The 24799-nt window shown below is 48.0% G+C and overlaps 1 protein-coding gene across 1 annotated transcript in view; it reads left to right on the forward strand.

Annotated features, from left to right (window-relative positions):
• Positions 1 to 1051: 1051 nt before the first annotated feature.
• The window catches only part of LOC125943125 (scoloptoxin SSD14-like), a 37100-nt gene continuing 13352 nt past the window's right edge, over positions 1052 to 24799 (forward strand). The window contains exons 1-2 of the mRNA XM_049661523.1: positions 1052 to 1232; positions 22594 to 22716. Of these exons, the coding sequence (XP_049517480.1) occupies positions 1078 to 1232; positions 22594 to 22716 (278 nt within the window). The 5' untranslated portion in view covers positions 1052 to 1077. The remainder of the gene's footprint in view (positions 1233 to 22593; positions 22717 to 24799) is intronic.

Below are 24799 nucleotides of genomic sequence, written 5' to 3' on the forward strand. Positions count from 1 at the left end.
TACCGTTGCCGTCAGACATTCGCCTTCATCGACTTCTGCCATCGCCTTGAGAGGCGCCCAGCCAGCGAACGGTCGAGAGTGAGGCGCGCGCTTCACTCCATTTATATATACGTGCGAGCGAGCGAACGGGAGAGTGGGGCGCAGGGAGGAGAGAGAGCGAACGGCGAGAGAAGGAGCGGCGAAGCACTGTACCTACCCTCTCCGAAACTCTCTCCACACACGCGGGAGCTCCGCCGAGTTCCCGCGATGCGAGTGCCCTCACACGCCAGAGCGCGCTCCTCCTCTCCACTCACTCTCCGCTACTCCGCCAGCACCTACTGCTCCGGTTGCTAGGGGCGAGGATAAGCGCGCGCGCCCGCAGCTGTTGCTATGGGAGAGGGAGTGAGAGCGGAGAGATAACACCTGCCGGCGCGCGGACACCAACAGACGCCTGACATGCCCCGACTAAGAAATGCATTCGCATTTAAAAAAAAGGCCTGGTGGTCAAAATTATTCCGGTGTCCCCTAGAGCCTTGGAGTTTTATTTAGCTTTCAAACCTAACAATTTCCGGCAATTTCTAAATAAAAAAAAAGTCTTTGAGGTCTGAAATCACAATTCCTCTTGCTATAGTTAACGGAAATCCGATTTATCTCTTAAATGCAACAAATTGCATTCAAATCAGTTCAGCGATGTCGAATATGAGCATTTCTGCGTTTTACATATATTTCAATACGCGGAATCGGAGTTGGCACTTAGGCAAAATTTTCTCTTAAAGACTGATTTAATTAGCATGTTAACCGCTTGCTCGCGCACCCTGGAAATATGCATTTGCTCTTTTTTTGCTTATGACAAACAAATGAGAAAGTAAAGCCTCTGACAAAACTATTGAACGAAAATGACAACTATAGGCGTGAAGAGAATAGAGGGGAAGATACAGGTTAGTCGCATAACGACAGAAATGAAAGAATTAGCTGCTACGTTTATTGATTACGCTAAAGATATAGAAAACCTACATTGCCTGTTATAAAACAGCGCAATTCAGACATTGAGGCTTGAGTGAATTCGTTTCCTTGCCATTTCAGGAGCGCTAGACCGACATGGAAGCCCCACAGAGGCCGCCGCCCCAGGAGGGCAGTGAAAAGAACGAATTAACTGGACAGATGGGATCAAGCTCGAACCAAGCCCTTACCGTGTCTAAGCAGACGGGACTAGACTCGACCAAGACCCTTACCCTGCTTGGGCAGGCTCCAAGGTTAGAGTGCAGACGGCCCTCCTCACTTGTCTTCGATGTGCAGTGGCAGTGAATTGCATGTATTTATTTGTTTATTTACTTATGCGAAAGCGTCAAACGGCCCATTCAGCGAGAAAAGCCGGCGTTCAGCGTCTGTAGCAGCGAAACGAAACTTGAAGTTCCATTGGCTGCGACGCCACGTTAAGAGCACGTCGACAAATTCTTATTGGCTGCGACGTACGTCGCAGGCGCGCCTCGACAAATTCCGATTGGCTGCGCCCCTACGTCACGAGCGCACCTTGACAAATTACCATGGGCTGCGACACCACGTCAGGAGGGCACCTAGACGGAACAGAGCGGGGAATAGGGGACACCTGCTGCCGCATTAACGCGCCAGGTGGTGCGTGAGGGGAGAGGGCACTATGGAGCCTACATGCAAGCGCTGTTTTAGGGGGGTGACAACACCAAAATTCTGACCGCTATTTACCGCTACAGTGTCTAGAATAGGGGAAGTGTGCAGACCGCGCCGCTGGCTCTGAGGACGTTCCGCGATGCGCCGGAACTAGAGTGTACTAGACAATGGTCGAGTGGGCCGAACGGCGCTCTGGCGCTGAGGCGCCGCGTGTGGAAAAATAGTGCGAGGGCGCTGCGAGCGAACTGGATTGGGGCGGAGACGCCCTCCGCGGCATATTCAACGTACTTTCGTTGCGAGCGTCGAGGCCGATTGCGCATAGTACGCTCTTAAAATAGTGCTTTATTTCAACTGTAAATGTATGTTTACACCATTTTGCCAAACATACATATTTGAGGCGCGGATTATACAACGCGACGTCTTCAATTTTGCTGTCGTTGTCAAGCGCGTCGTTCGTTAGCGAGCGCGCGTTCGCTACGCGGACGCTGGCGGACGCCCAGTTTTTCTCGCAGAACCTCTGTGCAGTACATTTTTTAATGGTTTAGTTGCTTCGGTGCGACCATGACTCTTGACGGCCGGTTCCAAATGTAGTTTTAGCCAGGTGAAGTGCTGTTTTTACCACTGTCCTCTAAAAATAACTGGCATCTCCGCACCATGAAGGCTACGTAAGAAAATTTTATTATTGATATCTTGTCATTTTACACGCGCTTAGTGTTGGTGGATATTGATCAGGGACAATGATCGAAGAAAACAATATTAGAGTGAAATAAACCAGGTTTATTAACTGCGTGGCGCGAAGAATGATAAATGTATTTCCAGGTAATTAAATCAAAGGGTACATAGACATATATATTAATATATATATATATATATATATATATATATATATATATATATATATATGGGGAAAATAACAAATATTGTAAATGCAATAATTGAAACAAAATGAGAACTCCCAGCCGGAATAAGCGCACGTGTTCGCAGTAACAAACACACTTATTAGTGAATACTGGAAATAAAACTCTCATTCGTAGACATAATATTCGTAGCAGGCAAAACCATCTTATATATATATATATATATATATATATATATATATATATATATATATATATATGTGTGTGTGTGTGTGTGTGTGTGTGTGTGTGTGTGTTATTGGTATACTGTACGACGCCGAAAAGTCATTTCCGTTCGAATGTAACGCATGCCAGCACTATTGAAATCTCAAAGGTGAGTGACGTCCTGCATGCAAGTGAGGACTGTTATTCCGAATGATTTTGCTGCCGGAGAGTCGTGGCTGTTGCGCAGAGGCGCAGTTCCTGAGAGAATTAACGGACGGGAGGTCCAGTCTCACCATGTTTGCAGCCCATTAAAACTGAGTGTCCCATGTGGTACCACACTTATCTTCTTCAACGAACGCAACAGATCTGCACATATCTCTACGTGTATGTGAGACATGCCGTTCCTTTGTTTCATTATGGTCGTTATGATAGTGCACCGGATAACTGAACGCAGCCGTTTATAATATACAAGCTGCAGAGTTGAGCAGTCATACATTTAGGAACGGCATTACATTTACGCATGAAATATAGGCTGAGCATACATGTTTTTCTGGGAAATCAGGCTCGAGAATAATTTATGTTGTTTACACCCCCAGAAATAAGCCGAAGAACGCAGCCACCTGCTTTTTTCTTTTTTTTTAATATCAGCAAATTCTTGGGTTTTACGTGGCAAAACCACGATATGATTATGAGGCACCCGGTTTAGTTTTTGCCACCTGGGGTTCTTCAACGCGCACCTAAATATAAGTACACGAGTCTTTTTCCATTTCGTTCCCATTGAATTCCGCGACCTGGATTGAGCCCGCGAGCTCCCGAATTAGCAGCGCAACGCCGTATCCACGATATAGACACTAATTAGGCTACCGCGCAGGCTTTCTTTCTTTTTTCTTTTTTGAAGTATCGAATGGAAAAAGAAATTCCACGTACGGCTTACGGCCAAAGATTAGCATATAGAATGGCTAACTAAGACCGTTTCCGGCGCGCGAGGTCCGACTGCAATACATTTATGACCCCGTATACCAATTACTCCGCATTCTGTTACGCGAAAAAGGCGGGAACTTGATTGGAATGTTGCACTGCAGTTTACTTTTTTTTTAATCTATACCAATGAGTCCCGTAAATCTAAGTACAAGGCACCGGATGGGGCAGATATGCTTTAATTGTTTAAAGCGGCAAGCAGGAAGGTTACATATGTTACAATTGCTTCGTCTGCTTTTCGCAAGACCTACTGATAGAAAACTATATGCGCAACAATACACACGAGAGATACATGCTGCTTGAAGAACGAGAAAACTATTTTTTATCCAAAGGGAACCGTACAATAGTAGAACGAAAGCCGACACTGCGGCCGCAATGCACGCGTAATCACCCAGCCGCATTAGAAAATAATAAAAAATAAATAAAGAAGAGAAAGGAAAGGAATTTATTCTTAAGGCATAAATACATGTCATATGCAATTATGAACCCCATTTGATCGGTCTGAACGCAAATACCAGCGCGAGAAGTAGTACGAATGACCCTGCCGAGCAGTATCACCAGCAGTTTCCAACGGCGCGACCTTGATGCGGCCCAATCCACTTCGACCGCAGCGCCGCCCCAATATTTTTCCACGTCGGGCGCCTCGCTGCAAAGCATGCGCCGCCCCAGCCGCTCGTCCCACTCGACCATATTCTAATACACTCTAGCCGGAACGAAAGGTCCAGGGGGCGCTGACGCCCGCTTACACGTAAAATCCCTATATAAGTAAAGTACCGCCATCCTTTGATAAACGCCGCTTCTCTCTCTCCCGTATCTTCGATTGGACGATGATAGCGCGCGCTTTTCACTTCTTTATATTTTCTTTTTTTCTGCCTTAGAGCCATGTTGAAAGTCCTCTGCGCAGCCGCAGTCGCCGGCGGCGGCGGCGGCGCGCGCCCGGCCTGAAAGCTTCAACGTGGACTAACGTGGACTTTCTAGGTGCGCCACCGTCGACTTGGCTTTCGCAAGCAAAAAGTAAAGAAAAAAGCAAGCGCTTTAGGAGAGGAGGCCGCGGAGGAAAGAGTAGATGGCGGTACTTTTCTTATATAGGGATTTTACTTACACGTCCGCTCGCCGCGAAATCGTCTGCTCACCGCGCAGTAAATCGGCTGAACTTGGCGACGGGTCTTTAGTTCCGCTGCGTTCTTTCTTTGACTTGCGCATGCATACATCCTTTTTATTTGCCAACCATGTGTGTCATGCCAATGTGAATGAAGACTTTTGTAAAGCGATCTTTCTTTTCGCCGTGAATTTCGTTTTTGCAAATCGCTCTCGCATCTCGCGCTTCTGTACATATACCCGGCGGCTTCTTTAACATGCTAATACAGCACAATTTCCAAGCCGAACTGCAATCGATCGCAAGCTCAATGAAATTTGTGGCGTTTAGCCGAAGTGGGGTTACGATGGTGCTATCAAGAGTGACGCACTTTGGCGAGTACACGGCGTACGAGAAGGAAAAGCTGGCAAGTTCACTTCGGATAGAGCGAACTCTTGAATTACGATCTGGTGACAGTTGTATATTTGTTTAAATGTTTATTCGCTTGAATTGTTTTTGCGTTTGCTCTTTTTCTTCTATGATCAAAGCACAGATCTCTGCTTTAAAAAAATATTTTTATTCTAGAAATAATTGACACTAAAATATAGAACAAAATCCTAAATTGCAGCTAGCACTTTGGGTTTTATCGATCGCAACAAACATAGTGCACACTATATTTAAAGGCTGACTTTCTGCATCAGACAAGTAAGGACATGGGGTAGATCCAACATGAGTTACTGCCATTCAAGTTGTTGTTCTTAGTTTCAGGTGCTTCCTTCTTTCGCTTGCTGAAGGTTGATCTTTATTGAGGGACTTGGTAAAAAAATGAAGCCTAGTGAGAAGAAAGAATTTCATTATGTTGTTTGTCAGTTCCTCCTGGTGTGCCTGACACCCGACACGGGGCGCATTCTGCATGACGTGAAGAACTTCCATCATACTGTCTCGGTGAAGCTTGTTCCAACTGAACCACATTGTGAACACATCTTCTAAAGCTTCCATAAATGCAAATAGCTGGACTGAAGGATACAGAAGACCTCCTTGATCGCAAAAAGCCGTAAAGGAGGACAGACCCTCATCTGCGTTCTCAGCAGATGTTAAAAGCTGATCGAAACATTCCCGACACTTCGTAACCATCACCCTCTTACGAGCAACATATCCAGCCAGGTAATATGTTAACCTGGCATCGCTGGTCTGCTGTGGGTAGACATCACCATGTTCGAACTTATCGAGGACACTTGAAGCCTCATCGAGCTTTCCCTTGTAAATTAGAGTGTCTACATGGCTGGTTGCTTCATCCACTCCGATTAAGGACGCGAGAGCACTTCCTGCACAGTTTCCCGCGTCCAGTGCTTTCACCAAGTTATAAAAACTTGAGCAGTTAACTGCTGTTAGGAAGTGAGATGACGTAGGATGGTCATTGCAGCCGGAGAACTGCCGAATTATTCCGAATAACTTTTCAATGGGGTCTTGGCTGAGACGTGAGGTTAGCAAATACTTATATCCAACACATCCAGTCAGATATTCAAGAAGCTGCAGTGTGCCTTTTATTGTGACTCTTAAGGCCTTCAGCTGTGCTGTGCGACAAAAATCCTGCCTTTGTGGGCCCTGTGTTGGCTTCCCTCCTATTCCGCATTTTCCAGTCCAGCGCATTTTGCAGCACTACTTCTTCTTCAGAGTTCTTTCTCAGTGCTGCTGAAGGCACTCTTGAGGTCATGACAGAAATCAGTTTCTGCATAAAGGCAACGAATTGTTCCATTGGTGCCCTGTACGTGCAGGACTTTGAAATTTGCTCTTTGTGCAAAAAAAAAAGCCCGCGCAGGACTTCAGTGCTGAAGAGGTGAAAAGCATAATTTACTTTCATCTTCTCGAAATTATTTGGATTTAGGTGTACATGCGTTATCTTAGGCATCGCTTTAAGCGTTGTTGCACACTTGTCCAATTAATGGGCAACTTTAATTGGTCACACGTCAACGTGACCCTCTGGCGTTTCGTAGCCCCCTTTTATGAAACCATTTCGCACGCATTTACCCAAATGCGGAAAATCTGACAGAAAGAAAAGGCATCGGCCATCTCCAGTAGGGTGTTATACTGATGGCGTCACAGCTGCAGCCTAACCATGTACGCCAAACTGTCATGAGTAAGAGCCCTGCGGCCAAAGAAAAGAAAAATGACGAAGCGAACGGAGCGTTCCGAACGGCGCGAGCGCGCGAGGCGCGTGACCCGTAAAGTCCCTATATAAGAAAAGTACCGCCATCTACTCTTTCCTCCGCCGCCTCCTCTCCTAAAGCGCTTGCTTTTTTCTTTACTTTTTGCTTGCGAAAGCCAAGTCGACGGTGGCGCACCTAGAAAGTCCACGTTGAAGCTTTCAGGCCGGGCGCGCGCCGCCGCCGCCGGCGACTGCGGCTGCGCAGAGGACTTTCAACATGGCTCTGAGGCGGAAAAAAAGAAAATATAAAGAAGTGAAAAGCGCGCGCTATCATCGTCCAATCGGAGATACAGGAGAGAGAGAAGCGGCGTTTATCAAAGGATGGCGGTACTTTTCTTATATAGGGACTTTAGTGACCCGAGGTATGGTCGAGGCAGAAACAAGGCTGAGCGAGCATTATCGACGTGGCTCCGGGCCAGGAAGGTCGCATCGCCAGCTACGCTCTGGCGACGGGAGACTTGGGGGGTCTGGCCTAAAACCCCTATATATAAAAAGTAGCGCCATCCACATCCATCCTCCTCCGTTCCACTATCGCGCTCGGCGCGACCAGCGTGATCGAGGTGCGATATCGACAGTGGCGCCGCCTGCGTTGGGCCTGCCGTGGCAGGCGACAGCTAACGCGCTACCAGAGGAAATCCGAGGAAAACTTCCATCGCGCCCTGCGGAGCAGTTTTTGAGGCGCGATTTTGCTTCGTTAGTCAGTAACTGGTCTTAATAATGCCGTTCTGGAAGTAGCAACGCGATGATGCGAGACGGCGCAAATATCAAGTGTGCAGCAAGCGTTTGCGCACGCCGGATGGTGAACAAAAAAAGCCTTTTGCCCTCGCCTTGTCGGTTGCGACAACTTAAGGCGCAGCAGCGTGCCATCACAACGAAGTTCTTGTCCCTAACACGTTTGATCCGTTTGTGCGTACAGCACTTTCGTCGCACAGGCCCGAGAATGGCAGTCGGAGCGCGCTGGAAAGAAAAAAAAATATACAAAGGCGCAACGCGTGCTTCCACGTGACACGGATTGGCCAATGGGGGAGTAGTAAGTGGTTCATGTGGAAAGGGGAAATGTTGACGCTATCTTCTGCAGCCCTTGAGGGAGCACGGCTCAGCGCCAACGGGAATGGGTAAGTGGGGGAGAAATGAGGATAGGGTGGAGTCGCCAATGGGGGAGCGGAGGAGGCTGGGGCGATAGGAGGCGACAAGGAGGAAACGCCGGGGTGAGCGCGGTGGCGGCAAGATCTAAGAATGGCGCTACTTTTTATATATAGGGGCTTTAGTCTGGCCGAGTCTGTGACGCGGGCGGTCTAAGGTGTGGCCGTCGACCTCGGCAAGTTCGAGTGAGGCTCCTGGACTGGCTGCAGCCTCTCACGGCAGGACCGGGCACCCCAGAAAGGACCCCTCTTCCACGGCAGACCGGCACGTTCGATGATCCCCGGAACGCCACGTCGGCACTCGGGAAAGGAGCTAGACGGAAGCGGCGGCCGAGCACGTCGCTAGGCCTAACCCGTCGCGCCTCCCTGCCACGTCAGCAACAGCGACCGGGTCAAACAGGCTTCAAGGACGAGCGAGCGGGCGGACCGACTTCTATGCAGCAATGTTTAGGCGACAGTCGGCAAGTACATCGACGTTGAAGATTTAACAAATCTCCGGCCGGGAGGATAGGCGCATCGACGAACTTTGTAAGAACGACTCTTGTATCGTCACAACAGTAGGCCAGTGATGCCAGACTTTCGAGTAGAAAACGCCCAGAACTATCGTGGACAGGAATTTAGCGCATGTTTATAAATTTATTAGGGCATGTTTATGCATTTATTAGGTTGTATATTTTCTAGTCTTTATTTGTTCAGTGGGTTCTAGTCTGAGTTTGGTTTGTTTTGAGTTTTTGAGTGTGATTAAAAATCTGCTTGCTGTGTTGCCATGCGTTTCCCAATCTCATCTCTATTAACACCCGCACGCCCCCGAGATCGGTGACAAAAAACATCACACAAACTGATGCCACATCGCACGGTTCCATGATGCCCCATACCAAGTGACATAATAAACTTGAAGCTCTGCTTTTTCTGACTAAACAACCACTTCCAAAATAATCTTGGAAAGCAAATGGGCCTTCACGTTCCCTCTAGCTGCAAAAACACCTAATATATCGGTGCCAGGACCCAGACAAGGGCTGAAACATGACAACCATGCCATGGTCACAAGGCACGGTCTTTTCTTGGTGAGGAGTGAACGCACCGAGGTCCACAAAGCCATCAATTTTTCCAGTACCTTGTGCTACTCCAAAGTTTTCGGCGAGTTTCATTTCATCTACTATGAGACCGCCGTGGCTCATCCATTTGTTCGGTTCGGTTTTTTCTTTTGCAATTCCTGAGAGAACACTGGAGTTAAAACTGAAACCCGCCGGGGTGGCTCAGTCAGCTAAGGCGTTGCGCTGCTGAGCCCGAGATCGCGGGATCGAATCCCGCCTGCGGGATTGCAAAAACGCCCGTGTACTTGCGTTGTAGTGCACGTTAAAGAACTCCAGGTGGTCAAAATTAATCCGGAGCCCTCCACTACGGCGTGCCTCATAATCAGAACTGGTTTTGCACGTAAAACCCCAGAAAGAAGAGTTAAAACCGAAGCTGCTCTCGTACATCTTCATAACATTCTTGAGGCAAGTGCGGCTGGAAGCATAAGAATTTTTTCTCTGCGTACATGCTCGTACAGCCTTGGGCTCTTAATACGCATAATAACGCATTCCAAAACCCACTCAGAGCTGTAGCACATGGCCTTTAGTGATTTTCGGCTTGCAGCTTCGAAACATTGAAGGATGGCAGCTTTCTGTTTAGGAGGAAGGTTGTCGATCTTTCTCAGAAGTGCTACTTCCTCAATCTTCGCATTCTCCGTTTTCATCTGCGAAATTACCTCACCTAATGCTTTCACCTTGGCCTTCAATCGCCGCACAGCTTGAGTTTTTGCTTTCGCCTTTCTAGAAAAATTTATTTTTGACTGTGTTTTCTTTCTCAGGCATCTCTGATTGATCAGGATCCTCCGGAGATACTTGCAGGCTACACACCGCTCAAGTGATGTTCCTGTGCACTTCTTGTTATAAAGGCTCCCATTCCACACTGTCAAGATAGAGTTGGAACATGCGAACGGAAACTCAAGAAATCCTGCACCTGAACATACATGTATACTATCAACGGCCTGGAGAATGGAAGTTGGATCGCCAGGCTCGTCTAAGACAAGTTTCACTCCGCACACAAACACTTCATTCGACACCGTGCCATCTGTTACAGTAAACAGCACAAGCTTCTCGGCGCACAGGAGACTCATGTCAGGTCCGGGTAAGCACATACTGTACGCGACCTTCAATGGTTTACCACTGAACACGTGCTTTCCCCAGCTGTCGAACGGGAGGATAATGTCCTTGTGGTTGAAAGGAAGTCGAGGCACTGAAGTAGCTGTCGCGGACTCATCCGACTCCTCACCTGGCAGTGGCTGCAGCACGTTACTCATCCGTTGTCGCTATTCTAGCACAGCAAGCGGTGGACACAACCTCTCCTTAGGATTTCGTTTCCTGGGAACGGGCTTTGACAGGTAGCAAGGCACATTCGGAAAAATGGTAGGTGCGGCGCCAGGCAGAAGGATCGGCGTCGTTCGCTCAAGACGCACAGTTTTTTCGTCAATAGTATGTTCGAAGTGGCGCGACACGAACTGTTTATCGAAGTGCAGCTCGCAGACGGCTGCGTTGCGCTCAAGCGGCCTGTCCGCTCTTGGAATATTGCGCTGCCATTGTTGAAATATTTGCTCTTCTTTCGGCGCGCCGAACAACGACAACTTTTCCTTGCATGATTTGTACCCGCTCTTGCAGCCGGGTACAAAACAGTGACTCTGCCGTCGGCTCATCGCGCCTCCTCAACGCAGCATTTGCACACAGAAAAACAACGCAAAAAGCCCTCACCACGCACGCAGTCGGGGATCCAAGCACACAGAAGCGCATGCGTTACACGCGGCGGCCTGACGTGTAAGCGGGAGAGCACGCCATCTAGCGGAAGCATCGCCAAGCGGCGTCAACGCTTCCCATACGCACCGCTTGGCGGTAATCACACTTCAAGTATTCTAGGCACCGTATTACCGCCAAATTTGGTAGGTAACTATGTTGGTCCTCAGTCTTTCTGCCTTTTTTTGTCACGCTCTGATGTACTCATGTTGGCACGCGATCTATTAATTTCTTTAATTTAGTTTTGCGCCAATGCGCACAAGAAACCTGCATACATCTTTAATATACTATAGTTGCCTCTTCCTTTTATTTGAACACATCAAACTTACTTTTCTTTGCATGTTGTGCGACACATATAAAGCAACAAGTTATAAGGTAGCATTATCTCACGCCAAGAATGTGAACTCCATTAAGCATTGTCGTTGCCTTCCAGTTGTACATAATTATTTAAGGTTGCTTTTCGAAGTGCGCTGTAATAAAGACTGTCCTTACTAATCTGTTCAACTAAAACGTAGACGTGCCGTGTACGGCACTCAGACGCGCCATTTGTCTCTGGCTGCCGAGGCCAAAGTTTATTAAAAGAAGTTAATTCATTTCACGTCACCAAGGGTTGCGGGAAATGTGGTCTGTCGGCTGGTCTTTCGCCATTTTGTGCCCCAGATTTAACCCGTCAATTTAGCTGGCAGCGGCAAGTACCCTTACAAAGGCTGTCACCACCCTAAAACGGCGTTGCATGTAGGCTCCCTACGGTGATGATGATGATGATGATTTATTGGTATCCCCTTTGAAACGGGGCGGCGACAAATAGTCACCTAGCCTGCTTGATTTAATCAGGTATACTATACATGTTCTTTATCTTGCATTTTTGTATACCTATCATAATTTTTCTTTTTCAAAAATTTACCTTGTACCGCTGCCTATGATTTTAAGAGATCAGGTCGCATCCATCTTTTCCCTACTTTTTTTCCACAGTACTCTAATCGTCTCTTGCTGATCTCTACGGCTGATCTGTTTATGTTTCCTTCCACTTTAAACCCCAAGTGCTTCTGGGAGTTCACGTTACCTACGGTTCTCGCTGGGTGGATCCGTCGCATTCCACATAATGTAATGTATACATAGCACGGTGAACTCACTCAAACGTCGGCTCACTAAGACTTCGAACTAACCGTGAGTCTGAGTTCGTTTCAGCCTGACTGAGTCGAATTTTGGTGAATACGAGTAAGAGCAAGCTCAGTTGAGTAAACTTTCAGTGAATATTGTCATGTGGTAGTCGGGGAAAGCTGATCCAAGTATAATTTTAGTGAATATGAGTCAAAGCAAGCTCGGCAAGTAGATTTTTGGTGAATATGACTCAGTGCAAGCTCACCTGAGTAGAATTTTGATGAATATAAGTCGGAGCAAGCTTGGCTAAGTAGATATTTGGTGAATATGACTCGGTGCAAGCTTGCCTGAGTAGAATCTTTGTGAATATTAGTCAGATCAAGCTCGGCCAAGTACAATTTTGGTGAATATGAGTCGGAGCAAGCTCGGATAAGTAGAATTTTGGTGAATATGACTGAGCAAGCTCGATTGAGTAATGATGGGATATGGTTATACGAGTTTATGCAGTAATACATGTAAGTGCAGACTCATTAGCAACATTGCCTCCATCTTGATGGGCTATACCTACGCCTCGTGATGAGTCTGCACACTTTATGAGCTGTGGACATGCAAGACCCTACCACACTTGAAAAGATACTATCATTCATACGAAGGAATGCAACCGGCTGGCTTCACTGCGCAATTTTGATCTGCTTTTGTTTAATGAGTTATCTACTGCTTATAAAAACAAGGTGTTCGCCTGCTTTTCGCATTATTGCATCTGTTTTACAGGAAGTAGAGACAGACAAGCAAGAAAAGGCAAGGATGTTTATGGCTAAGTAGTTTCTTAGAGTACTGCGATATGTTACAACCAGCATAAACAAAAGTAATTCGATGCACTGAAGTAAGCGGAATGTGCAATTACCTTTTAATGTGAGGGTTAATACAGATGCAGTAAGGATACAAAGTCTGCAACACACTGAATGTTTATTGGTTTTTTTATCCAGGAGAAAAATGATGCATCAGAAAAATTAGAAAAAAAAACTGTTTAAATATTGCTTCGAAAATAAATTGGCAATACTGCTTATTCCCAGTCAAAGCGTGAAATATGCTATTGTAGAACATTCATTACGATATCCAGTTTGCACGTTTGCTTTGCGTCTCGCAGCGGAAGTAACAGAACCTTGAAATGAGATAATTCATTGGGGAAAATGCGCATGAAAGCCCTAACCAACCAACTGCAACTAAATGGTCGCGCGTATAGCGTGACCAAGCATTTGGTTACGCTATACGCGCGACCACAGCATTTGTCCATAGTTGCATATTCTTTAAATTGTTCCGTCCGTAAAAGCATACGGCGATAAAACTGTGGCGTTTTCGTATATCGCGAGCTGTCTCCAGAACCAGAAAATTGGGACGACATCCGAAGGCCATGCCTTCCCGTGAGGGACACCTCGTAGTATTTACCAACTCGCAGCGCGTGTGAATAACGGAAAATCACGCAAAAGTACGTACTATCAGCACCCGAAGCCAACCTAAAAAAGCGTCACCAGATTAGCAACGTAGCGTGTCAACAAACTCGTAGAAATCACAGAACCGAATCTGACCTACGAGTTTTTATCTGCACTATTCGCGTGTCGGTGCTGATGTTACGTACCGATTGCGTAATCCAAGGCTCCACTCAATTAGTTGCACTGTTCGAGGCTCGTTGATCCAATATTTATAGACAAAAAAGTATCTATAAACGTTGCGTTGAGCGACCGCCGCCATTTTCCAAAACAGACCGCGAAATACCTCTCGGCGCAATTTCGACGGAAAAATCGCAGCGATTGCTGCGACGTTGCGACGCTGCGACCAACCGGTTGGTCGCAGCCGAAAATCGCAGAAACGGCCCTGCGACTGCGATTTTCGTCGCATGCGACGGAAATCGCACTTCCGGTGCGATAATCGCAGTGAAAAATCGCACCATGTGAAACGGCCTTTACACGCGGCGGCCTGACGTGTAAGCGGGTGAGCACGCCATCTAGCGGAAGCATCGCCAAGCGGCGTCAACGCTTCCCATACGCACCGCTTGGCGGTAATCACACTTCAAGTATTCTAGGCACCGTATTACCGCCAAATTTGGTAGGTAACTATGTTGGTCCTCAGTCTTTCTGCCTTTTTTTGTCACGCTATGATGTACTCATGTTGGCACGCGATCTATTAATTTCTTTAATTTAGTTTTGCGCCAATGCGCACAAGAAACCTGCATACATCTTTAATATACTATAGTTGCCTCTTCCTTTTCTTTGAACACATCAAACTTACTTTTCTATTGCATGTTGTGCGACACATATAAAGCAACAAGTTATAAGGTAGCATTATCTCACGCCAAGAATGTGAACTCCATTAAGCATTGTCGTTGCCTTCCAGTTGTACATAATTATTTAAGGTTGCTTTTCGAAGTGCGCTGTAATAAAGACTGTCCTTACTAGTCTGTTCAACTAAAACGTAGACGTGCCGTGTACGGCACTCAGACGCGCCATTTGTCTCTGGCTGCCGAGGCCAAAGTTTATTACGCATGTAGGATAAATCAAAACCTAATTCGCTGTTTTCCAGTCGTCTTTCCATGCCCTTGACGTAAAGCGTGAACAACAATGGTGACAGAGGGCATCTAGGGCATCTAGTACGGATGTGCGGAGCCGAGCGCCATCTGGTGGTGCTGCAAGGAACCGAGCAGCGCACACGCCATGCGCCACTCTGAGATTGGTAGAAACGCGCCGCACTGTGATTGATAGACCATTTTTGCTCAAGATCAGCGCACGGTCAACGCCGGAGACACCATGCTTTCTGCGTAGCGGGGCCGCTTAAAGCTATTGCTTGAATAAAATTGTCCAATGGCAGGATTTGAACAGAGGACGCCTAGCACAGCAGCCCAGTGATCTAACCATTCGAGCATGGCCGCACGTTTTTCTTCATTGCATGACAATATCAGTATTGTCATTCGAAATTTATTTACATTGCATTTAGACACACACACACAAACAAACGCACACATGATACGCAGTCCAATGAAAGTTGAAAAATTGCAAGTGACGTTTCAATTCGTGAATGCAGGTTGCGCGCAAGCATATGGGTGTTACTCCCTTTAGCGCACGTACCCAACCGGATTATCGATGAAATCCCTCTTAAAGATTTTGATGGCGCCCGCGTGAAGCCGGGCATTCTGTTCGGTCTTACGCTTCCGGGCTTCGTGTAACACACTGTGACGGGCTTCCGAACATGCTTCATGCTGTTGAGGAGTTTCTAAGCTATGCCGGCTTGCCTGATGCACCCACATTGTCGCAAGCCACCTAGGACGTTCCTCGGGAGTCTCATGGGCACGGCAAGCCCGCGCCTTCTGACGGACCTGTTTATCTTGGGCCCGGCACTGGCGACGAATTCGGGGTCGGTTGACTCGCGCTCGGCTGCCGCCGGTTGCGTGGCAACTCCGTTCTTCTCGCTCGGCGCTCGGCGTCTCGATCACGAGGCGAAACTCGGTACGTCCATGGCGTACACAGAACCCGTAGCAACTGCCAGGAGGCGAAGCCAGCGCGCCTCCGCCTACCCTCCTTCACCGCAAAGCTTCGCCTTCTTTCTCCCTCCTCTATTCTCTCAACGCCACCTAGAATGTCCTCGTGGTGGTATTGCTTTGTCGTGTACTCAGCGTCCTCCTCCGTACTTTCCGCGGCACGCGATTCTCTTCTTCACCTCCAGCGCCTTCCTACTCCGGCGCTCGCTTCCCTCGCACCGACACACATAATCTCGGCGATTTAACAGACGGAGCATGTACGCTTGCACGTATAAATCTGGCGTACAAAGGCAAGCGTCCAGATGTGGAATTGAACATCCTTAAGCATTTCCCGCGTGCGAGCCAGCGCGTCGAGACACTCAGCACGTTTTATTGCAATAACAGTTATATGAACAGTCCATGCGATCGTTCGCCTTAGTCGATAGTTACACATAAAAACGATGATTTCTGTAGTTTTATTGCGTTTTCTGAAGAACAATGTTTACAGCCCTTTGTTGGCGCAAAAATCTGGAGCAAAATACCCAGCTTGATTAAATGTCTGCCAAAGATTGCACCGTCACTCAAGAGACTCTTTCGGGGAACTACCAGTCGCCATATTAATATTGTACTTGCAAACTACTGCTAATATTGTACACATGCGACATTTATGCTCTAATTTTCATGTTAACATTGTACTCGGTAATTTATGCTGTACTCCCACAACATTTTTGTAATGGTTCCTAACTAGCCATATCGGCTATCAATCCAAATAAAGTGTCACAATCCTTTTGTATTTCTTTTTGGCTCAATAAAACAATCTTCTTTTCCTACACTATACTGCATTACTCATGACCCACTGTGCAGTTTGAGGAGTTCAGCTCCCCAATTCATTTGGATGTTTTTCACCAGCTGACCATTGTTATAAGGTTAACGCGTGACGTAAGACGCACCTAGTGTATCCGAAATTTCCACACTACTATTGCCGATTATATAACAAAAGAGCCATGTCTAATCAGACAGCACGCGCCGCGCGAATAGCGCTGCGCATTTCAGTTAAACATAACAAATAATTTTCCCGATGCGTTGTCTCGCTTCATTGTCTATTTTATGCATATGAGTTTAACTAACAAAAAACGAGTGCATCAGATCACCCGATTCTTCTCACTCACTAAATTCGCATGTTTTCTTATGTTACTAATTATTGCGAAGGTGTTAGTTACTAATTATTGCGAAGTCGCAGTGTGCAAGTTGTTCGTCACTGTCCATGGTAACTATACTGAAATCTCCGTATTTAGGCCACTTCTCTTCTAAAACTGAAAAAAACGAGAAACTGAAAAAAAAAAACGCTCTAAAACTGAAAAAACGAGATGACAAATGCGCACATATAGTTGCGCACGTTAGTAAGTGCACTGATTGTGTGGCCTGGTTAAAGGAGACGACGATTTTAGGAAAGAGTAGTGACAAGACAGCGCGCATCAGTTTGGAAGCCTACCACATCAGGAAGTTCGGTAGCAAGTGCTTCAGCAACCCTTCCCTTGCTCTCTTTGACGCGGAATTTTATCTTCTGGATGCGGCTATCGGGGGTTCAGATTACAAAGAAAAATAATTGTTTGCGTCTTGTTGCGCTTGGTTGGCTGTATTGCGCTTGCGTTGTTGGCACGACGTCACCTTTGTTATGTTTTCCCCTTTCCCTTGCTTCAGTCTGGCATATATAAGGTGTGCTAACCTTCACAATAAAAACCAGTTGTTAGTCAGCGCCTGTGTGTCCGTGTCTCCCTTCTTGTGGTCGTCTGTTTGCGCTGTCACCCAAACTTTCAGGGCACTTATAAAACAGTGAAAAACTCTACCTCCGCTTTATCGTCATTAGCACTGCCGCCACCATGGAAAATCAGTTCTGCGGAAGATCGCAAGGCAATGGGAGGTGGATGAACGAGAGAAATTGCCATCCACCTGACTATAGCACAAGAGTCACAAAGGAAACACACATAAATTTCTCTGAAAGAAAGATATGAAGATGTTGAAGAAGTGGTCCGGGTTCGGGGATCGAACCCGGGACCAGCGCCTTTCCGGCGCAGTCGTGCTGTCGTCTGGGCTAACCAAGAGGCTTGCAGATACTTCGTTTGCTTCGAGTTATCGATCCATCCGCTGCGGTTGCTTAGCTGCTATGGTGCACGAGGTCGCGAGCCACGGCGGCCCCATTTCGATGGGGGTGAAATGCGAAAATGCCGGTGTACTTTGATTTAGGTGCACGTTAAATTTAGAACCCCAGTTGATTCATATTATTGCGACGTCCCCTACTACGGCATGCCTCATAATCAGATCATGGTTTTGGCACGTAAGACCCGATAACTTTTTTTAAAGTTTTCGATTCATTCAGCCTCGTGCTGTGATCTGCGAGCCTCCTGATTTAGAGCACTGCACGGGCCGATTTTTTCAGCCCAAGCCCGGCCCGGGCCCGTTTTTACGTTGGGCGGCCCGCCCGAGCCCGATCAAAACTTTTATGGTGAGACCCGGGCCCGGCCCAGGCCCGGAAATAATCTACGTTACCCGCCCGGCCCGGCCCGCCACCCCTTTACCTTAGGCCCGAGCCCGGCCCGAGCCCGGCTCGAAACTGGCCCGAACCCGGGCCGAGACCGAAAAATACATGTTTTTCAAAGTTGAGAGGCCCGAGAATAACTCGCTGCACGTTACATGCACACCACCAGAAAGCTCGAGCGCGGCCCCGGCCCGCGTCAAAAAACCCGAGCCCGGCCCGGGCCCCGGTCAAAATACACACACCGTGCCCGAGCCCGGCCCGAGCCCGTGAAAAAACTGCTATACCCGGCCCGGCCCGGCCCACGGGCCGGGCCCGGGCTTTCGGGTAAGCCCGAGCCCGTGCAGTGCTCTATCCTGATTAGCTCAGATGATACCATATGTTTGAGCGAACACTTTAAAAAAATGTTTAAAATTGCCTGTGGCAGATAGCACAATTCTAGTCCATGAGCTGATCTACTCGAAGAAGCCGACATTACTTGAAAAAAAAAACAATTTGAAGTGCATAATCGACTGATTAGGGAAATTCACCAATTCAGTTTTTAAGGTTACTTTAGGGCACATATTGCGATTTATAAATTCTAGCCGGGGACGTCGCAAGGCGTATCCACTTGGAACGAATTCTCAGGAGGACGGTAGTTTCGAGATGTTAATTCCGGAACTTCGTGCAGAAATGCACTGGCCCGATACTTTCGTGCTTCTGTGCATAAAACGATGAACGTAAGTGGAACAACATAGCATTTTCCCCAAAGGTTTGACGGCGCATATCTCATAAATGGTGTCAACCGTACAATGTTTTTCAAGTGTATATTATATTGGATAAGAAACCCGCATAAGTTTCTTTTCTAGCTTCATGCTACTGTAGGGTGTCTGATAATCTTTGTCCTTCACGTCCCCCAACATGCACAAGCTTCTCGCCCGAGCACAGTGTGTACGCGTTACCTGCATGGCCGATCCGTGACGTTCTCCACATCTTTGCCTCCGACAGCAGTCACGGGACCATCGTAGCCCTGTTGGTTCTCGTTGTGGTAATCACCTTCTTCGTGGTTGCCGTGGCTCTCACGATATCATTCAGTCAAAAGCGTCAAGGGCAGCGACGATGAAGTCAAGAAGGCGACCATCGTGTACGTGCCATCTGCTTCGAAACTGGGCAACTACAGCCACTGGGCGGCGGCCACCGACGCGATGGTGTGTGCGGGCGCCTCCAGGTGAGGGCAAGGTGTGGTTGTTACTACGCATGCGTACCGTTAAGGCACCTCTTCTTCAGAGGCAAGATGGTAAACGGGCCCTTGTAGCATTCTTTTATAGAAGTCGAGAGATGCACCTGAAGTTAAAACAGAATACTACAGACAAGCTTTGTCGCAAACACTACTGCAATTCGTTGAGCGCGTAAGCAGAGTTATTGGCAATCAAAGGTCGCCTAAGATCGCCTTCGCGGTGCTTCCGCACCTTCTTAAATGCTTTGCATGCGAAGGCTACGGCGGAGCGGGGCGTGCCGGCAACGCTCCGCCTACTGTACGTCACCGTGACGCGCAGTTCGAATTACATTTTGGATGTTCACGTAGACACCACTATTTCCGTGTTGCCGCCTACAACGCGCCCAACGCGGCTGTCCTCAGCGAGCCACAGTGCAATCAACAAGCGGACTCGTCGCGGCACCCCTTGGCGGCCGAGGTATCGACGCTCATAACGTATGGTCTCCGAGATCAGGCGGCGCCAGATCTCGGAGGCTATGCATACGAGACTGCAGCCACGTTCAACTGTAGTCCGTATGCACAACGTTTGCTGTGTGCACGACCGGACTTGAGTGCCCGCTCGCGCTCATATGCTCTAGTCTCGCCTTGCTACGTGGTGCGGACCGGCTTTCTCCAGCACCAGCTTGACCGACGGATAGTATCCGCATTCAACTTGCGCATTTTGAAGCGCTGTCAATAGCTCAATACGAAGCAGTCTGCCAAGGCGTCTAGCCAGAAGCGGTCAGACGTGGGCGCGCACTGGCAAGCCTGCATGTGGTCTGAATTCAGGGTTCCCGTGGTTCGAGGCTAGTTGAGGGTTAAAAGCTAATCGACGTTAGCAAGGCCCAACGGCTACGGCAACAATAAGCAGTCTCGCCGAAGTTCAGTTCCTTGGCGGGCGGCGGCGGCCGAGCGGGTGCTGACAGGCGGGAGCTCACGGAAGTACTTAATTTTAATGGAAATTCTGCATGCTTACTTCCACCTGATTAATAAACTGCGTCAATAAATACACACAGTAACAGTAGGAAGAAGCGCCCTGCTCCAAACACCCTTCTTGATTGATATCAGCTATTGGCCAATAGCAGCCGCCTATGAAAATATTCTAGTTGACATTAAGAGGAAAAATGGAGCTGGGAACGCCATGTAATGCATAGGATGGATAACCGGTGGACCATTAGAATCGCAGAATGGATACCAAGAGAAGGGAAGCGCAGTCGAGGACGGCAGAAAACTAGATGAAGTGATGAAGTTAGGAAAACAGCAGGCGCAAGTTGGAATCAGCTAGCGCAAGACAAGGGTAATGGGAGATCACAGGGAGAGGCCTTCGTCCTGCAGTGAACATAAATATAGGCTAATGATGATGATGACGGGAATATGCTATATTACGAAATAAAGCAGCCCGAAAAGAGTGAGGAGAAGGCTTCTGCTGAAAAGAGGGCGTTTGACAAAAAGCCAACTTCGATCTCCGCTTGCAAGCTCCACGCGCCGCGCACGACAGCAACGTTTGTCTCAGATGTTCACAGCAGCGTATTCTATTCGTGGACTGCGTTTTTATTGAGATAGCAATTATATGGACACTCCAGGCGCATTCCTGCTGTCGCCGTCGTCGTTGCCGTCGCCGTGAGGTTCCGTAGCAATATAAAGCCGAAGGGCGATAAAATCGTAGCCGCGCGACGTATGTTGTATGTGCGAGTTAAAGCGTGCTAGGGTGAGCCGGGAGAGTCCCGTGCTAGCTGGTGATCTGGTAGTGTACACTGGAGGGACTGGACTTGGTGGTGCCGCAAACGGTGGTGCTGAAAAAGTCGATGGAGGTGGCCATGCTGCAACCTCGGCGTAGCTAAGAGGTACAGGCAATGGTGGCGCGGCACGAGGGGACTCTATAGCTTCGGACACTTGTTTCTGGAGCATTTGACGCAACGGAGGAGCCAAGGACGGCGTGGGTCCGGGGACGGCGGTGAGTAGGGATAGCTGGCGGGCGACTTCGGAGCGTATGAATTCCTTGATTTCGTCTATCAGATAGTCGTTGTTAGTCACAGCGGCTAAACTTGCAATGGAAGTATCGGGAATAGAAGAACGTCGAGTGAGCAGACGTTGCCTCCTGAGTTCGTCGTAGCTCTGACAAAGTTCAGCGACCTCGACCATGGTCCGCGGGCTTTTCGAGAGGAGCATTTGGAATGCGTCGTCTTCGATTCCCTTCATCACGTGACGGATCTTGTCAGACTCACTCATCGATGGAGCGACGCGCTTGCAAAGGTCCACAACATCTTCTATGTACTTGGTGAAGTTCTCACCGGGTTGAACGGCTGCGCAAGCGCTCTTCGGCACAGAGCTTCCGCACCGCAGGGCGATCGAACACTTGCGTAATGCGCGCCTTGAAATATGACCAGGTGCGAAGGTCGGATTCGTGGTTGTGGTACCACACGCTAGCGACACCCGTGAGATAGAAGTTGGCGTAGCTGAGCTTCACTGCATCGTCCCATTTATTGTGGGCACTCACGCGTTCGTAGATCGAGAGCCAATCTTCTAAGTCGTATTCGTCGGAGCGGCTGAAGATGGGAGGATCGCGTTGACGCATTGAGCCAAGACAAATCAATGTTGGCGATGCCGGAGGTGTCGTTTGGTTGGCGTCGTCAGACATGATGGCCGGCAGTGTCCGATTGCATAGTTCCAGGGTTGAGGAAGTAGAACCCAGCACAGCTCCACCAAATATGTAATGCGGTTTATTGACGACTCAGAAACGCGACCGTCTCAGTCGAGCGTCGGACACCGAGAGCGCGAGCCCATCTTCGTCGGCGGGCCGATGATTATAGTGCGTCCAAAGGGCGCGCCAGTCTTCTTCGCTACAATATATATATATATATATATATATAATACATATTTGAAGGCAAACGACATATCGTCCTATGCAATCAGGCATACAGCATATATATATATATATATATATATATATATATATATATATATATATATATATATATATATATTGTAATGTGAACACAGGACAAGAGAGCAGCATGCAGCGTTGGCAGCGTGTGTCAACCAGAGCAACTCAGGCCATCTCGAGCTCGCGCCGCCCAGACGACTGGCGATGCGGCTGTAGTGGCTGTATAGCTAGCGCATCCAAGCACAAGTCATCGGCTGCAACGCCATGTGATTGTACACTTGCCAGACAGGAAATATGCTCGTTCTTGACACTCATGTGTTCCCTTAAACAGTGAGCTGGACTTTACTGATGTGCAGAGCGATTCGGACGTAATGAGTTACAGTGGCATTGAGTGTAATTGCTACGCATTTCACAACGCAGATGGATGTACCATAAAGGAGGCAATGCGATCGACGCAGCAGTGGCGACGCTGCTCTGTCACACACTTGCGCTACCCATCTCAAGTGGCATCGGCGGAGGCTTCGTGGCTACTATCTACTGGGCGTAAGTAGCTGTGCGCTCAGGTGGCACGCTTGAGCTTTATTATGCACAAACGATTCGAGGAATTTGGTAGGGGTAACCCAACCACGATCTGCATGTTTCTCCACTTGCACGCATTTTGATGTCCGACAGTTCACGTTGTATGGTAACACCCGTGTTGAGAATTTCACGCATCTTCAAGTACAGGCATAACTGGATCGGTGGACTGTACGGAGGACTAGGTATTCCCCGTGTGCATGTGCGAAATCTCTAACGGTCTCATGGCTATAGCTCAGACTGAGTTTACGCAAAACCGCATGCTATAGGTCTTTGGGGAGCATCTTCTTTATCCTTGTGACCTCTGGAGTCGAGGACGCCATTTAACTTTCAAATGTGATAATGAAAGAAAGGGGTGGTAAAATGACCAAATGAAAGGAGTACTTACTCTATACTTCCGGCTCATTTTCTGAGTTAAATTATTGTGTTGTACCACAAAACTCTTGAAAAACACTGACAATTCTGGCACGTCCTGAATAAGGTAATATATTTACGGCCAGCCGCCAATTTAGGTTTTGTATCGAGGGAAGTGCATGTGCCGTGAAGTCATGACGCAGAGTTGGTCACGTGGGAGCAGAATTCTATGCGAAGGTATCGCATGTAAAGAAGCACGCCACCACAATAAAACCGACGAAATCTGAGCCTTACTAGTCCTCTACAGAAACAATTGAATTTTCCAGCCGCAACCAAGACTTCTAATGGTGTCTGTTCATTTGTGATCTTACAGCATTCCTTTCCGCTAAACCACTACACAGAGCTCTGCCAAAAGCAATTCAGAGACAGCAAGAGCGCGCATACTGTATGCATGCACAAGAATTATATGAAGGTAATAGTAACCATGATTTCTCCATACACCATGCCCATTTTGGTTGCGAATATAGGGGAGTGGATAGAAAAGGTTATTCATGAGGCGAAAGATTTCCAACATCACATTTGTTGGGTGTATGGATTTGCTACTTCAGTGCTTAATAAAACAGAATCGTGGCTACATTACTGAGGCTCATCGAACAGAAGGACGACACCACCGCAGCAAAGGCTTTGAAAACCCCGTTGACGCTCATAGGACTTGACACGAAGAGTGTACTGTGCACAAGTTCACAACGCTTCGGTGAACGCAGGAATCAACTAAGGTGTCTTCCAAACGATGTAGTGGGATTGACAATTCCCGAACTTGCTTGGGATGAGCTTTGTCACACTAATCAGGGAACCCTTCCTAGGAATATGCACTCTTAATGCGCGAAGTGAACATGCAGTTTGCTAACTCAACGAAGCGCAAGACTGCGAATGCAGCTCGGTCTACTGGAGCCTTTGCAATGGGGAAGACGCAGAATCGATTCCAAGGATATGCCATATGAGATGGAGTTCTTTGATGCCAGGCGTCGTCAGTCTTGGACCGACGGGTGTTGTCGCTGAAACGCCTTGAACAGGCAATTTCTAAGGAAGGATGCTATACTGCAGAGTTTTTATATAATACATGCTTCTATGCAACGAAAATAATCTACCTCTTCAACCTTGAGCCAGTCCGGCGAGAATTTCAGCGCACAAGCGATGCTTGCAAGAAGAACGATGCGGGTCACGCAAAGCTTTTTGAAGACATTGCGCTTTCCATCTAAGCTGCATGATGCACTGGCAATTTGGCTAATATTGACGCGCTTTGCCACGACATCAAGAGTCACTTACACGCCTAGCTGTACCTCGAATACAGTATGAGAAACTCACAAACACAACGACTGCTGCTCCAGAAGGCGAGTTTGTATGCTATCACTATTCAAATTGGCCCCGCTAGCGTCTGCTATATAATTTCAAGTGCTGGCACGACTGTTAGTGGGCACGTGCCCAGAAATATTCGAGGACACCCTCGTGGCTGAACTTCCTGGCGCCCACACAAAAGAAGTGATTTTGCAGACATCCAGTGGAAGAAACTGGCGCTGGTTGGTTTATCAGTCTGCTCTCCTTGCCGCACACAAGCGCCGAGGAGGAAAGGCTATTTAGCCAACTCGGCGTCGTAAAGACAGAGCGCAGGGATCGTCTATGCACTGCAAGTAACAAA

This window comes from Dermacentor silvarum, chromosome 2 (assembly GCF_013339745.2).
Source record: "Dermacentor silvarum isolate Dsil-2018 chromosome 2, BIME_Dsil_1.4, whole genome shotgun sequence".
Lineage (NCBI taxonomy): Eukaryota > Metazoa > Arthropoda > Arachnida > Ixodida > Ixodidae > Dermacentor > Dermacentor silvarum.